Raw genomic sequence first — 16,145 nt, forward strand, 5'->3', positions numbered from 1 at the left:
AATTTTGTAACTAGAGCCTAGAGGGAAAAAGGTGTAAGATTTAGCATTCTCGTGTGATCGACTGGTGCTGTGTTTTTATATCGTGGCTTCGGGGGTTTATTGCCTCGTCAAAGCTTCCCAAGTGTATCCAAATACAGAGCATTTCATTTTGTCGTTTTAGCCCTCAATATCCGTTCCTCAAAACGAGCGAAAAGGAAATTCTGACTCGGTAGGTCTTCGCCATTAATATACCTTACTCACAAGAGAATGACTGGAACACACGCAGAAAACTCTTAACAGTTTCCAGGCGAACTTCGTCGCTAGCACATTAGTACAGGAAACAGAAAAAATTGACAGATGATCAGATTCACTGAAAGAAATGAAACCCACGATGAAACGGAGCTGAAGCATTAAGAGCATCATAAGTGTTTTGACAAAGACAATTGCTTAGTAAGAACAAACAAAAGCGGGTAGAGAAGATGACAAGGTTAGAGCATATAACGGTAGAGAGAAGTCAGGAACTGTTCACCATGGCAGTATGGCTCACATGCGAAGACTGTGAGAGCTCAATATCCTCCACTGTTCTCTTTGTCCCGTCTATACGACAAGATAATATGGGACAAGCTTCAAACTCGCACGGTAACAGTCGCTGAGATCCAAAGCTTTTTAGTTTATTCAGTACTACCATGTCAATCTGTGATCTTTAAGATCGGAAATCCAACCACTCCTACTGTATTACTACTGGACTGCTTGCTCACCTCCAATTATATGGAGAGAGGGAAGAAAATCGAATTCTACCTATCTTCGTTATGGTTGAAATTTACCCTGGAGCAGCTGGGGAGCTGTGTTTTTAATTTTCTGTTGGGGGTGGAGATTGCCAAAATATGAACTCACCCTAGCTAAATATTGAAGCTTTGGTCAACGCTTTTGATTCTGAAACACAGCAACGAGTATTTTAAACTAAAGCCATTGAACCAGTTTATAAACATTGATTACACCTTGTGACTTACATGGCCGTTCACAGTGTGGAATGGAAGCTGATCAACCGGTTCCAGGTAAGTACCCTCACATGCATCGTGAAAAATGTCAATGAAGGTTAGGCCGCTCCTCTTTTCCCAAAAAACGATGCGCCCAAGAACGGAAATCCCGTGACTGCATTGGTTTCATCCATCTTCCATTAATGACTACGTTAAGAGTTGGAAACACATCTGCTCTAAACAAAAAGCAAATTTAACGGAAGGGAACAGTTTTCGAGCTTACGACGACTTTCCCACGATTCAGTCAATTTGATCGACTCGTGCAACTCGTTCCTCCGTCTACAAGAAGGGAAGAAGGTGATAGAGCACTGATCTTGAAATTTAGATTTGAGAGTTGGGGAGTCAATCTCTTCTGAGTTGTGAGAAGAACTAGGAAAGAAAACGAAAGAAGATGAAGACTCAAGTATCCTTCAGTCGACAATAATATCCAGAAACTTCTCTCAAAGGATCGAATTACTGGAAAATGATCGATTCAGAAAGAGAGAGAGAGAGAGAGAGAGAGAGAGAGATTGCGAAATAATAAAGCAAAAGAGGAAGAAAAGGGTGAAAGGTAGAAAACATAATGGCGACTGATAGATTAGTCTGCATGAAATTACCACAGTCATGGGCCTGTGATAATAGATGTGGGCCCACATCAAGTCATTTTCTATCCAAAAAATTTTAGTAGCGGGCCCACATGTTTGCCTTCATTGAATCCGTGAAAGCGCGCATGTTCGCTGCAAATTGTTGGGCCCACCATTTTTATTGGGAGGGCTAAAATGGTAATTTCCTAGTGGCGACTGTACTTAGCGCCAATGCCGTTTCTGCATGTGAATCGGATACAATAAAATTAATCGAAACCTGTTGAATGAGAATGAGAACGAGAACGAGGACGAGGACGGCTCTCACCGGGATTTCCGACACTTTGCATGAAACGGATTGATTTACATTTTATTTTATTTTTTATTTTTCGTTTTTGGTTGCTGTTGGTGGAAGTGGATCTCCTTGGAGATCCAAAGCCTTTAGCTTTTTTTCCAGTTTCTTCGTGACGTTCATATTTCTGGCATTATCTTTCTGTGTGCTTTTCATGTGCTTCTTTCGTACTACTGAGATTCCACTCTGCCTCGCTATAGCTGGCTTTTCTTTTGTTCTAGTGTTTCTTCTTCTACCTCTGAAACAGCAGTGGTAGTCAGAGTCTTTTCTGGGTGGGGAAATCTTATCCTGGTTCTGCATTTTCCTTAGGAAAAATAGTCAGAAGGGAGTTTTTTCATTTTTGTGTTTCTATTTCTTCTAATCTCATTCTGTTTTGCACAAAAGTTCTTGGTTACCTCGGTCTTTACTGAGCGATGTTAATGCGTCGAATGTTCAGTTTGTCTCTGTGATAGAAAACTTGTTTTGGACCATATTGCCAGCTTGGTTCTAGACGATAAATGAAATGTCCTTCTCGTTTCTTCTACTTCTGGTTCTGAGAATTTCAATTTATTTTTTCCCGTGCTGAAATTTCATCCTGGTGATGGAGTAGGTCTGTTTCTCATCTTCTGTTGTGAAGTTTCTAAAAACATTTTGTACGTTGCGGGGAGAAGGAATTACGAGTTCTTGCAGCGTGTTTTCTAATATATTGGCGAAATTTTTTTGTTGATGTAGAGATTTTCATCAGTCTCTCTGCCACATCGAGTTATCTAATTGCGTGTCATTATGGATACCCGTCCTGAACTCTCTCTCTTTGTATCGATTCTTGTTGTTCTACTCTTTTCTCCATTTTCATCTGCACAATCAAGCTCTTCCGAAGCCCAAACCCTGTTCAGGTTTCGAAGTCAGTTAGAGTACCCCACTGTTATCAAAGCGTGGAACAGGTACACCGATTTCTGCTCCCTCCCTTCTTCTCCAGCTCTCACGATTGTCTGCACAGAGAACCGGATAACAGAATTAACTGTCACCGGTGACAAGGGGCCTCCTCCTTCTCTCGACTCGACAAAGTCCGCGCAGCCGTTTCACGTTTCTCAGCAATCCCTTTCGTCAAGTTTCTCCGTTGATTCTCTTTTCACCACTCTCTCAAAGCTCCACAGTTTGGAGGTTCTCTCTCTCGTTTCCTTGGGGTTGTGGGGACCCTTCCCTTCCAAAATCAGTCGGTTCTCATCACTTCGAGCGTTGAATCTAAGCTCGAATTTCATTTATGGGCAAATACCGCCACAGATTTCTTCCCTGTCCAACCTTTTGAGTCTTGTTTTAGACAATAATTTGCTGAACGGAACGGTTCCAGATTTTGGTGCGTTAAGAGATCTTCAGGAATTAGACTTGGGTAATAATCTTCTTGGACCAGGAATTCCCTCTTTGGGGAGCAAGCTTGTGAGTGTTATTCTCAAGAACAATAGGTTCCGCTCCGGCATTCCTGCCCAGTTGAAGAACTTTAACGACCTGCAGAAATTTGATGTCTCCTCCAACAAAATCGTGGGTCCTATCCCTCCTCCTCTGTTTTCTCTGCCACAGATTCAGTACCTGAACTTGGCCGGGAACCAATTGAGTGGTGCCCTTCCTTCGAATATAACTTGCAATAACGAACTCGGATTTGTAGATCTCTCCCACAATCTTCTCATTGGAAAGCTGCCTGCTTGCATCCGGTCAAATTTTTCAAACAGGGTTGTTTTCTATTCCTGGAATTGCTTGTCTTCGCTTGATTCTGTTCACCAGCATCCTCATTCGTCTTGCCATGAGGAAGCAATAGCGGCTGTAGCGCCTCCTATCACGAAGAAGACATCAAAGAACAAGTTGGCATTGGTGCTACTTATTTGTGGGGGAAGCCTAGGCTGTTTGATCATTCTGGGAATTTTAGGTTGGCTAATTTTGAGGAAAGTTGTGGCACAGAATTCAGATAAGTCTCTGGTTCGCAAATCTGTCACACAAAAAGCTGCAATTCAGGTTCCTTCAAGACTGGTTGCCGATAACAGTAAATTTTTCAACCTTTGTCACTGTGTTATTTGTTTCCGTCTACTAAAGAACATTCGTATCAAATCTCTGGTTACTCAAGACGAGAGAATTTCTTTGAGTTTACTGATCTGAATTCCCAGTTCTGTTTCTCTTTAGAAAATTTTAAATGTAGTCGGGAAATTCTTCCTTTGAATGTGGCTATTGTGAAAGAAGCTACTTTACAATGCGCAGGGGACATGTCCCAGGGAGTTAAATTGGATGCCATGGGGCTCCCACCTTATACTGTTCTAACTCTGGAGGAGCTTGAAGTAGCTACGAACAACTTTGATCCATCAAATTTGATCGGGGAGGAGTCTAAGGGACAACGGGTAAGAAAATGACCATCCTCAACCTCAAATCTCTTGTTCAAAAAAATATTACTGATATAGGGCCATTAAAAATCTAAAACAGGAATTGAAAAGAAATGCTTCAGTTAGTGCTGCTCTTAAACTGATTGATAAATGTAGTCTCAGAAAGTTGTTCTCATAAAACCCACCAAGCTTTTCATTTCTCTCTTTCTTCTTTTTCACTCTTGGAGTTATTCATTTATGACTCTAGTTCTTGGAATAAACTCATAGGCCTCTTGCTTGTTTTTCCCCATTAATTTGGTTGAAAGGAACTGGTATTGCAGATGTACCGAGGCTGGTTGAGAGATGGATCGGTGGTGAAGATAAGATGTTTAAAATTGCCAGAGAAGTGTTCACATCAGAACCTAATGCAGTACACTGAATTCATTTCGAAGCTAAGGCACAGACATGTAGTCAGCATTCTTGGCCACTACGTAGATGCTAACACTCTCTATTTGGTCTTTGAAAGTGTTTCTAATGGAACACTAAGAAGTCATCTTACAGGTACTGAGAAAAATCACTGGTATCACCATTCTGTATAATAGCTGCTTATGAGAGAGCTCTTTTTTCTGATTTTTTGTTTCTCAGAGCGGCAAAATCAAGAGATATTGAAATGGCCACAAAGAGTTTCCACTGTTATTGGTATTGCAAGGGGTATCCAATTCCTGCACACAGGGATGGTACCTGGGATTTTTGGGAATGATCTCAAGATTGATAATATAGTCCTGGATGAGAATCTCATAGCAAAAATCAGTGGATACAATCTTCCATTACCTTCTAAAGATAAGATTCCTAAGGTAACATGCCCAATTTGTCCAAATCTGTTCAAGTTCTTCAGTTATTGTTTCTGTAAAAATTTCAGGTACAAGTTTAAGAATTCATTTGAAACTGCTAGGTTGGGTCTGAAAGTCCTTACAGTGGTGGATCTGATAATATTGGCAGGTAAATCATCTTTGTTCACATGAAACTGATCATTTAGAAGAAGTATCCAAGAATATGCAAAAAATGGGTTCATGTTGCAGTAATTTTTCTTCTTCTTCCTAATGAGAATCCCTGGTTGCAGCAACCAAGATGGTGAGAAAGAAGATATCTATCAACTAGGTATCATTCTTATACAGATAGTCACTGGGAATCCCATCTCATCAAAAAAAGAAGTAGAAGGAGCGAAGCAAGAGGTGAGCACAAACAGAGAAACATGTTTTCTCATCCTCGAATCATTCTTAACAAATTCTTTTCAGGCAACTTACAATTATTTAAATTTTAATGTTGAACCACAGCTCGAGAGGAGCCTCGTAGATGGCCCCATGAAACTGCGAGCAGCAATAGATTCCTCCATGAGAGGCACATTTGCTTATGAATCAGTGAGGAATGCAGTTGAGATTGCATTAAACTGTCTATCTACAGATATTAGCAAGCGTCCGTCTGTGGAAGATATACTGTGGAATTTGCAGTACTGTATACAAATTCAAGATGGGTGGACTAGCAGTGAGAACCTTAGTGCACAGTCACAGAGATTTACTATGCAGTTTTCCTTCGATTAGTGATCGATGCATTCTGTTGTTGTCCATAATTGAGGATCAGTAATTGTAATCTGTTGAAGAAATATGTAAGAAAAATTGCCTATTATATGCTTCATTTACTTTGATTATAAGAGTAGTTTCATTTCTCCACTAGACAGTTTTATCACTTTGGTAGGAAATGATAATTGAGCTTGCTGTAACGATTGCAAGAGAATAATTCCTAACAAATAAATAACTGAATTGAGCAAAACTCCAATTCCTGGACAGCAAGATGTATCTTTTCCAAGCCATCAGCAGAGGCTGGTGCTTTTCCAAACAAAACCGATAGAAGACATTTATGTGCATCGAGCAGAAAAAAGGCAGCAAACAAAGAAACAGCAATAAAGAAAGAAACTACCGAAAACAAACAAAAGCCAAAAGGCAATCATCTTTCTTAATCAAGAAGTTGTAAGTACAAATGTTTTCTTCTTTAGTTTGGTGGCAACATCACTCAAGAAAACACATTCACAATTAAGAGACAAGGGGCAGCAATATCCAGAACATGTAGCACAAGGTTAGTCTGCAGTCCAGCTTTGCTCCACAATTTCACGTACTCTACGGTTGTATTCACGCTTGTTCTCACTGAACATTCGTGCCGCTTCTGAATTTGCAGGTGAATTTGGATTTGGATCACATAGCAAAGACTGCAAATGAAACATGGCCTAGATTGTTCAGTATCACACATAAACAAGGGAGAAACAGTAATAAATCCTTTTACTTCAGACCCAAACAAGTTTCTCTCCAAATAGTTGATGAAAATCAATTTAATTAAATCATCAATAAATTCATAGAGATGTAAGGCTCACATTGACATCGAACATTCAAAGAGCCAAACATTAGTTAAAACGTAAAACCTCACCCAAAATCTCAAGCTTAACTATCATGACTGTGAACTGATTGATTCTTCAATGAGCCACCTAGTAAGCTTCACTAGTACACAAATGAAAGGAAAGACCTGGAAAAAAGTCCTTAAATGTTTTTTTTTTTTTTTTTTGCATTTTGCCATATAAAATAGTGTTATTTCAGTATGTGACAGTTGAAGACAACTAGACACAGGAAAAGGTTCGTCTAGCAAGTTGCACAAGCCTTAATGACATATATGCATCAGAAGGTAAAAAAAATTAGAATTTCAGTATAGCATCTTGATTTGAGATAATAGGAGATGAAAGACTGAAATAACATGGACAACAATGGCCATGATAAAATCATTAATGCATAAAGCAAAACTTGGACTATGGGGCTTCTAAGGTATAGGAGATCATCAACTCCCTTCCGCAAAGTGCACACATAAGGTCCTACCACTTCATCGAGTAGGAAAAAGCATGGTTACCATCCCCTCAGCAGAACAACTTATTGCATAGTTAATACAAATCAAACATTCAATAAAAGCCAGAAATAATGTAACAGAGAAGATCAAAACGATGAAGCACAATCACATCCAGTTAAATGCCAAGATAATCTATTCAAGGTGGAAAGCCTGTATGGCAAAATGGAATGAAATTATAGAGGTTCTTTATTTCCCAATAACGTGATGATTTCAGTATTTATTTCTCAAAACATTCACTCCGGACAAATTGGTGAGGATGGATCTCCATGCAAGGCTTTGAATTAATTGGAACTAGTAGTCTAAGAAACTATAAAAATACCTATCATTAGTGAACCTGTATATCTCTCAAATGATGAAGGGCATATTTTACACTACCTGAATAGATGTAAGTATTGCAGCTACATCATATATGGGGCTCCACTGATTCTGTAAAATATCCAAACAAATACTCCCATCTGCATAGACTGAAAGAATTGAAAACAGCTGCATTAGAATTGAGAAGAATAAATAAAAAAGATAAAGCATTTCCGCCTACAAAGAAACAAGTTCAAATGATTGAACAGAGACGATCTGCTAAATATGCCTCATTAAAAAAATCTTGGCAACTCCATCCCAAATTTCCAATGCTTTTTGCCTTTCAGTGCTGCTTAAAAGATGGAGTTGCACATTCAACTTAATATCTAATGGCCACAGAATCCAGATCACCTGTTAAAACTTGCCTACCTTCCCTACACTCTAGAAGATCCCAACCTATCAATTTCCCAGTTATAATTATTTTACTTTGTTATTTTCTTCTTGCGCTTTTCAATTTTTTGATACCTTGTATTTTCCCCTCCCAGGAAGAAAAGTTCTTAGTGCAACAAGCCTCCTTTGATTTTATTTTTTTTTTAAAAAAGCCTCCCTTCTAAGCTTTTATTTTCCTTTTTACACTTTTTCAGCCTCCTGCTTTAAATCATGTGTTCCATCTTTGTTTACCAATATTTCTCTACTTAAAATTAAAACACCAGTACAATTGTTGAAGCTCAATAAAATGTGAAATGGGTAGAGATTATCCAGTTTGTCACGTACTATTAGGATGGAACATCCGAGAAACAAATCGAACAGTAGGCGGCTTATTTGGATAATCCTCAGAGAATTGGAGAGTCAACTTGAACGTACCTGAAACAGTCAAGATACTTTTAACTCATCAAAATAATGCACAAGACAGGCAGATCACAATAAAGGAGAATTCTGTGGTTCACAACATAGTTTACAAAAGTGATCAAGTCAGAATTGATTAGCAAAATAAATGCAGCACAGATAACATAAGGAAAGTTTACAAAAATGATCAAATCAGAATTGATTAGTAAAATAAATGCAGCACAAACAACATAAGGAAACAATTTTGACCAGATAAAATGCATTGAAGATACTATGTCCGGCATAATTTTCACATATGGCAATAAATTTTGGTCTAATTAGAATACGGCCATCAGTATATGCCTCTGTTAATAACCAAATGGAAAATATTTTGAACAGGATGGAAACATCACTTTTCATAATTTTTTCAAACCTTCTACAACAACTATGTTTTCAAACCCCCCCCCCCCCCCTCCCCATGCCTGTTTCATGAATAAGAATCCCACCGGCTATACTAATCTGATTTGGCAAGAAGCATATCGAACAGCTCTATCTAAATTTTCAGATTATGTTACTAGTTTTAAGATCATTTCAGTTTGCTTCTTATAGTAGCTGGCAAGAATAATATGGAAGGAAAAGGAGGAAGCACAGCTCTTACAACTTCAGTCAAATATACAGAAGTGACGAACTTATCAATCAGAAATAAAACAATATTCCATGTCGACAGGACATTAATTACAAGCATCCCTCCTTATTGATATTAAAAAGGAATCCATAGAAGACCAAGGCACCTTGGCATTAAAATGCAGTGCAAATTGGGAAGCTACATAACAGCCAGCTGTCAGCATAAAATCACAAAAAGAAAAGAAGAATGTTTAAGCATGGGTCCAGATCTAACCAAGAAGTCTCACATTCTCGGGTGCAATGCCTTTCATTTCAATACCTTGTAGGAAACAGGGGCCCTTGGAAGACCCCTAAACAGGACCATATCTCGCATCTTGAGCAAAATATCTCAGATCTTGTATCAAAGGAGATATTCACAGCTTGGGCAATATATCCCAGACCTTATATGAGGCTACCAATAATCTGGTCCAGTAACCACTACACAATGTGTGGAACCCCAGTATGGAAAACAACAAACATACTGGAACTTCAAACAAGTTTTCAACACTTGCATTCATGAATTTCTTTGCTAATGGACAGTGATGAAACTTAAATCCACAGATAACGGTTCCACTCTTTTTATATCGGCATGAGGACATTCGTTTGCTTATTTCTGATCAACCTTCACTAGATTAGGAGTTTAAAACGAAGGCAAGAAAGAAAAAACAGCATTTCTACGCAAAGACATCTCTTGAAGGACTGTGATGCAGTCTATTAGTAAATACCATATGCTCTGAATCCCATTATTGTGCATTCTTTATTGTCTACATAAGGACATGCTCCTTTTCTACAGCATATGTCAAGTTTTGAAGGAATATAGGAACTAAGGAACTAAGGACAAAACCATGAAAAATCATCACCTCCAAGAAATCTCCCAAACTCAGGTGCAGACACTCATACTGCACATCAGACGATAAGATAAAAAGACAAATTGAGAAATTCTCTCTCTATTATACATATAAACACATCTACAAATACAATATATATATATATAGTTCACATATGCACACACTCTCTCACTCCATTACACACAAGCCAACAAGGAAATTCGGAAACTCTCACATCAAAAACATGTGGACTAAACTATGTAAACAAAATGAATCAATTCATTAATTTGGCAGTATTTGACTTTTCACTGGTAATTAAGTCATTAATTTGGCAGTATTTGATTTTTCACTGGTAAGAAATAACATTGAGCCATCCAATCATAGGTAATTTTGCTCTTTGTACATATGTTGCCATAAGAAAAATAAGAAACTAAATTTGAATGATTTTACTCAAGCTCTATCATGCATCATTAATGAATGTCTGGAATGGTGCAGATTGACCGGGCCCTCCCAAAAAATACTTTCAGAAAAGTTTCTACAACTAACAGCATGACCAAAGACAGATAAGTTCAGTATTGACTAAAATCACCCCCCAGAATATCAATAAATATGCACTTTTTTCTATTGAGATAAAAAAGCAACAATTGAGCAGTACTTTTGTTCAATTAGAAATTTTTATTTTTTTAAGAAAGGAAAGAAACAACAGCCCACAACAGCAATAGAAGGGGGAGGAAGATGTGGGAGGGGTCAGTAGAGAAGGGAATACGAGATGGACCATTCATTTTCATTAAAAATATTTAATTAATATTAACTTAATGCTCATTTATCAAGATTTTTTGCATTTTTTGACAATGAGAGAGAGAGAGAGAGAGAAACAGAGAAAGAGAGCAATAAATTGTAACAGAAATTAAAACCAGGGGACTGGGTGAACACAACTTGTCAGGAGTGAACAGAATAAAGGTTGCCCGCCTCCTTTTTTTAGATAAAATTTTCTAATAAGATACAAGTTGATTCCAGAAAAATTGGGTAAGGGGTGAATGTAAGTATCTAAAACAAAGGGAGTCGGTGCAATTTTTCCTGGGAGTGTTTGTATATTTGCAAGTTCTCAGGGGATTAACTATATTTACTATAACATATATAATAAAATAAAAAGCTGAACTACTGGTGAAACTTTTTGTCATAGTTCAAGTTTAACATTTTAACTAATAATCACATGCAGTAAACACACAGTATCATGCCAATCTAACTCGCTCAATCAATAAAAAATAAAAATTTTAAACAAAAACCTCTATTCAATCAAACATGGCATTACTAATTAAACTTCTCAAACTAGTTCAAGTTGATTCTTTCAACTTATACTAGTGCATTCTTTGTTGTTTTACAGCTGACAAACAGATATGTGCATATTTCATCACCTTGTGCATAAGAGCCTGGCGCTTATGTTATTAACCCAGAGTTTTATGAGGTCCTCAAATCCAATACATGCAAACTCATATGCTTAGAACCTAATAAATACAAATATGCCTGCTCCTAAGTTTCATCTTCTACCCACAGTGAGTCTTCTTCCATCCAAACCTCTGTATCCAAAATGTTATCATTTGGGTATTTTAAATACAGGCAGAACATCTCTGAGATGTCAACTTCTTTTTCCTGGCTTGTTAAGGGAGCAGAATGGTTGCCTTGTTTACTGCTTAACCAATTAGTCCCCTAAATAAATACTTTCTTACTTTTTATTAATGGCTAAAGGATTAAGAAACACAGACAAGAAATACATATTCTTCTGGTATTTTTTCCGTCATGTTTACCCATTCTTATGGTGTTCTTTACATGTTTTTCCTTCAAATGAGGTCCAAAATTGAAGCAGTAATTAGATCCACCTATATTGTATACACCTGCCAAATAGACTATCAGGAGACTGTTGCTTCCTTACAAATGATACAGGTTATGAGTGATGATTTTGCTAACTACCTCAAAACAGTGGCAACACCGATCAAAGGTTACATAAACTCCCTTACTAACTTACCATAATCAACGTCAATCTAAACAGCATTTTTAACCATCCCATGGCTCATTAACTATATAATCTAGAAAAATATCAATATCTGGGGCAATTACTTTGCTCGTCCACTACAAGCATATTGAATTCTCAATTTAGCCAATGTGTCCAATGAAAACACTCTACATATGGATAGTTTCTTTCCTATGAAAACACCCTACATATGGATAGTTTCTTTCCTATTACCCATGTAAAGATCATGTTTTTCAGAATATGAAGAATCTTGGTTATTCATCATGAATTTCAGGACTCCCGATTTTCGTCTTATAGAATTTATGATGTCCAAACAATATGCAAATGTTCCCAAAAAAATGCTAATGTATGACAATTTTCTCAATGAAAAATGGTAAAGATAAGTTAACACCTGTTATTTTCTGAGGAAAAGTGACTTTATTAAGCATAAAGGCAAGAGAAACAACACACTAACATGGGGGCATCTCGATATGCTAAGATAAATAAGGTACCTCTTGATGGTTATCAGATTAATAATTAGCATACAGTTTTGCAAGCAGTTCCTGAGCTCATTTCTTTATCTTCATTCTTCTTCCAGTAGAAACAATTTCTTTAATTTTAATAAGGTGAACAATGAATGAGTACCAATTTACAGGTTGAAAATCCAAGTTCTCCCATTAAAAATGAAGTGTGTACAGTATTTATAGAGATATATATATATATATATATATAAGAATTTATTAAGAAAAATAATGATTAAACAAAACAGCCCAGGGAACACCTGTCAGCCAAAACTTTTACTGTTATTAGTGCATTTCGTCCATTCATCTTTACACTATTCAGAGACTGTTTTATTAGCATCCAAGGACAGTCAACTGGCAGCCCTTAAACCATGCAATCCAATAATTTGATAAGGCTCAAGGAAGGTATCAAACGGATAGTGAATTATGCAGAACCCTTAACACACAGCTAATTTACCATAAAAACATGATAGAAGTACCAAGTCAGACAGAATCAGCACACAGAGAAGCACATCATAACATAAAAGTACTAGCAAGAATTATTTGAAGTTTTAGCAACCCAGATATGATTAAAAAGTGTGACCAAACAGAACAATTGCAAAGTCATCTCCTTTCTGGCTCCTGCCTCATATTTTGATGCATGATATTGTAGCCTTTTTCTCCTTCAATGAGCTTAGTTTCTTATTATGTTCAAAATAATAATGGTAATAACGAAACCAAGTGTGATAAACTGTTGTGATCAAATAGAAACCATGAAAAAAAAAAAAAAACCTTGTGATAATATCAAGAAGTATAAATAGACATCCTACAGCCGAAACCAAAGAAGAGGAATCAACTAACCTCCATCCCAAGGAGTGTCATCAGGACTGCACACAAAACAGTAAGACTTCATTGAGGACAAAAACCATTTCAAAACCCTAATAAGTAACTGAAGTAGAAATTTTGAATCCAAAAAGTAATAAATTTGTACTCCTTACCCAAATATGACAGCATTCCAGAGCATGATATTGTTATCTTGGGGTGCGCCACTAATACCGGCGGGAGGATCCTGCTGCAGTCTCTTAAAATCTCGCATCAGCCTCTTCCTTGCTGGAGTAGACATCCTCACCTCCTATAATACTCCAAGCAACAAACTGAATAATAAGAATTATAACTCATGATAAATTCGTAGCATGTCTGACAAACAGACTCAACCAAACGAGGAGCACGGAAATTTTAGAACTTCAAGAAAAGAGTTCTGGTTATTAGGGTTTCTCACAAACAAACCAATTTAACACGGAACTCGACACAGATAGAGAAAACCAATAGGAAAAGTTCCGAATGCTGACATCAATAAAGTCATGCATGTCGAATTGTGAGAAACTAAAGATGGAAGTGATCCATAATTCTCTATAGACAATTGGAGACGATTCCGCTCTCACAACTCTAAGAGAAACCAACCGACAGCTCATACCAAAACCTAGAACTACCCCCAGAAAAACTCTTAATTTCTAGATGAGGCGCGGCTTCAAATTATAAAGCAAAGCACGTACGCCATAAAAACAGATTGAGAACAAGAAGCATCGAGCGAAGTAACGAAATCATTGTCAAACAAGTCATCACGAATAGAATGGATCACTCAGGCATGAGTGTTGGAGATCTTATCACCGTGAAGGTATATGAGTAACTTCGCCAGAGCCAAGAACAGTAAATTAATAAAAAATGATAAACAACTTCTCTCCCCAAAGATCTACTCCACGAAATATCTAATTCAAAAACCTCCCGAAAGTTTAAAACGAAAACATACGGAAAGAAACGAAAAAAGAAACCTAGAATTCGTCAGCAGATCTTACCGGATTGAAAGTAGAACAAAAGATTCGGCGATGAGAGAAAAAGGTGCCGCTGCAGCGTCGGGAGAGGAAGAGGGAGGGAGAGAGAGAACATATGCTAGTTTCAGCTTTTATGGCGCGTTCTGGTCAGCCGCCTCCGTCTCTCTCGTCTTTCTCCTTGCGAATCAACTCCTCCCCTGTTTCGGCTTTAAGTCCTTTTTAATTTGTCTACTTTAAAAGCGTAAAAGCCACTGACAACGCCAGCCACACGTACAGCTTCCCACCGAAATATTCTACGTTATCGTATGGGGTATGGGGAGAGGGGAGAAAGGAAAAGCGTGCATCGAAGAAGAGGTTTCCATGTTATATCCTTCCCAAGCCCATGAGATTGTTATTGTTTATGTACTAAAAAGCTACTTTGTAAGTCATCAATGTTAAGAGCATCCAAATCATTTGATTTTTCAATAGAACACATCACGTAATCATACTAGGGTGTCATAGATCTTGGAATCTTCTCGATGACTGCTACATCGTCCATCTTTCCCTCAGTGACTCTCAACTCGTTGACCACAATAACAGTACTAACAAAATACTTGTTCACAAGCTCTCCCAACTTCTGTTTCAATGAATCCCAAATGTTTTTGGTTGTATCCTTATTCAAGATGGTTTCTAGGATTGATCAATCTATGACTTAGAAGAGGTAATTATTCGCCTTCATATCCTTCAACTTTGCATCATCAATCACCTTCTTTTGTGTTTCAGTGAATTGAACTCTTTTTGTTGTTGCAAGAATTCCCATCTTCCACCACACTCCAATATTCTTTCGACCGCATGAAATTCTCCATGAGCATACACTAGTGATCGTAATACTCGTCGAATCTTGGGATCATTAGTTCTACAAATCCACTCTCAGTCACCATATTCTCGTCAATAGCTTTGATACCAAATAGTAAGAACTCTCTGTTTTGTTTAGTGAACACAAGCAAATTAGAAGCATGCCCTATATTGAATTAAACAGTAAGCTATATATAGTTTTACAAGAATAACAAAAAAAATAAAAAATTACAGTCCATGTTTTACATGCCTATTAACTTGGTAAGTGACTAGGAAACAAATAACTCCCCCCTGAATAATATGATTTATTCAAACTATTAAGCAACTAACAGAAGCGAATCCTAAAGACTCTATCAACACTAACAATTTCAACAAAGACTAATTCCGTCACGTGGCTTTGTCTTCTTTCAGCTTGTTTAGACCTTTCAGCATCAGAGGTTTGACAACAAATTCATTGTTTTATATTGAAAAGTAATGTAGAATTTGAAGCTTGGCACAACTTTTGTAGGTATGTGTTCCCAAGTGTGGTTCCCTTGTATTAACATATAAGTTTTAGTTTTAGTGACAAGAACATAACTACATGGAACTCCATCTCCAGTATGTTTTTGCCAAATGGAATTGAAGCTTTTAATTTCTTCAATAGGATGCAACCGAAGGGTTCAGTGGAACCGTCTTTAAAAACAGTCACCACCATTTTGCCTGCTTGCTCGACCCTCTAATTTGAAACATGGGAAAAAAATTCATCTTTATACGATGAGAATGGGTTACTATGATGATGAGTTTGTTTTAACTGCAATCATAGACATGTACATGAAATGCGTGTTCGATAGAAAGTGGAGAGGAGAATACTTTATTGTGTTAGTGTGCAAAATGGAAAATGTAGTTGAAACAATAGAATAAGTTACTTTTACGATATACCTAAATCAATAATAAATCTAAATAAACATGGTTACTTTTATAATATATAGATACTTAATCAAAAATGGTATTTTAATTAAATTCTTACTTTTACAATATCTTAATTATCACTCTTAAACTAGTAATTTAATAAAATTTCAAAATATTTTAATATAATAAATAATTAAATATGGTATTTTATTAATAAATTAAAATAGATTTTAGTTTAATCTAAATTAATATAATAATTAAAATTTAAATTAAATGATGAATTTA

General features: G+C 37.0%; 2 protein-coding genes across 2 annotated transcripts; one reads left to right on the forward strand and one right to left on the reverse strand.

The window, feature by feature from the left end:
- Nucleotides 1–1,894: 1,894 nt before the first annotated feature.
- LOC137950102 (probable LRR receptor-like serine/threonine-protein kinase At1g14390) lies at nt 1,895–5,945 on the forward strand. The gene is made up of 7 exons (XM_068796480.1): nt 1,895–3,939; nt 4,152–4,288; nt 4,591–4,810; nt 4,895–5,103; nt 5,202–5,248; nt 5,370–5,481; nt 5,584–5,945. Exons 1-7 carry the CDS (start codon nt 2,691–2,693, stop codon nt 5,845–5,847), a joined length of 2,238 nt encoding a protein of 745 aa, XP_068652581.1. The 5' UTR covers nt 1,895–2,690; the 3' UTR covers nt 5,848–5,945.
- A 281-nt stretch (nt 5,946–6,226) lies between these two features.
- On the reverse strand, nt 6,227–14,338 carry LOC137949770 (ubiquitin-conjugating enzyme E2 2). Its single transcript, XM_068795951.1, has 6 exons — nt 14,163–14,338; nt 13,308–13,441; nt 13,171–13,196; nt 8,261–8,350; nt 7,568–7,656; nt 6,227–6,509 (listed from the first exon to the last, which is right to left on the reverse strand). Exons 2-6 carry the CDS (start codon nt 13,430–13,432, stop codon nt 6,381–6,383), a joined length of 459 nt encoding a protein of 152 aa, XP_068652052.1. The 5' UTR covers nt 13,433–13,441; nt 14,163–14,338; the 3' UTR covers nt 6,227–6,380.
- Between the last annotated feature and the right edge of the window lie 1,807 nt (nt 14,339–16,145).

Source organism: Aristolochia californica, unplaced genomic scaffold, assembly GCF_029961685.1.
Source record: "Aristolochia californica isolate CCGP_79_NKW_82.1479 unplaced genomic scaffold, dmAriCali1.0.hap1 SCAF_14, whole genome shotgun sequence".
Taxonomy (NCBI): domain Eukaryota; kingdom Viridiplantae; phylum Streptophyta; class Magnoliopsida; order Piperales; family Aristolochiaceae; genus Aristolochia; species Aristolochia californica.

Excerpts from the sequence above, each read along its gene's own strand:
- LOC137950102 (XM_068796480.1), top strand. The coding sequence starts at position 2,691 with ATGGATACCCGTCCTGAACTCTCTCTCTTTGTATCGATTCTTGTTGTT. Across the intron at positions 5,104-5,201 it reads CTAAAGATAAGATTCCTAAG|GTTGGGTCTGAAAGTCCTTA; the intron begins GTAACATGCCCA and ends TGAAACTGCTAG. Across the intron at positions 5,482-5,583 it reads TAGAAGGAGCGAAGCAAGAG|CTCGAGAGGAGCCTCGTAGA; the intron begins GTGAGCACAAAC and ends GTTGAACCACAG.
- LOC137949770 (XM_068795951.1), bottom strand. The coding sequence starts at position 13,432 with ATGTCTACTCCAGCAAGGAAGAGGCTGATGCGAGATTTTAAGAGACTG. Across the intron at positions 8,351-13,170 it reads TGACACTCCTTGGGATGGAG|GTACGTTCAAGTTGACTCTC; the intron begins GTTAGTTGATTC and ends TGACTGTTTCAG. Across the intron at positions 6,510-7,567 it reads CAATACTTACATCTATTCAG|TCTTTGCTATGTGATCCAAA; the intron begins GTAGTGTAAAAT and ends TTTCATTTGCAG.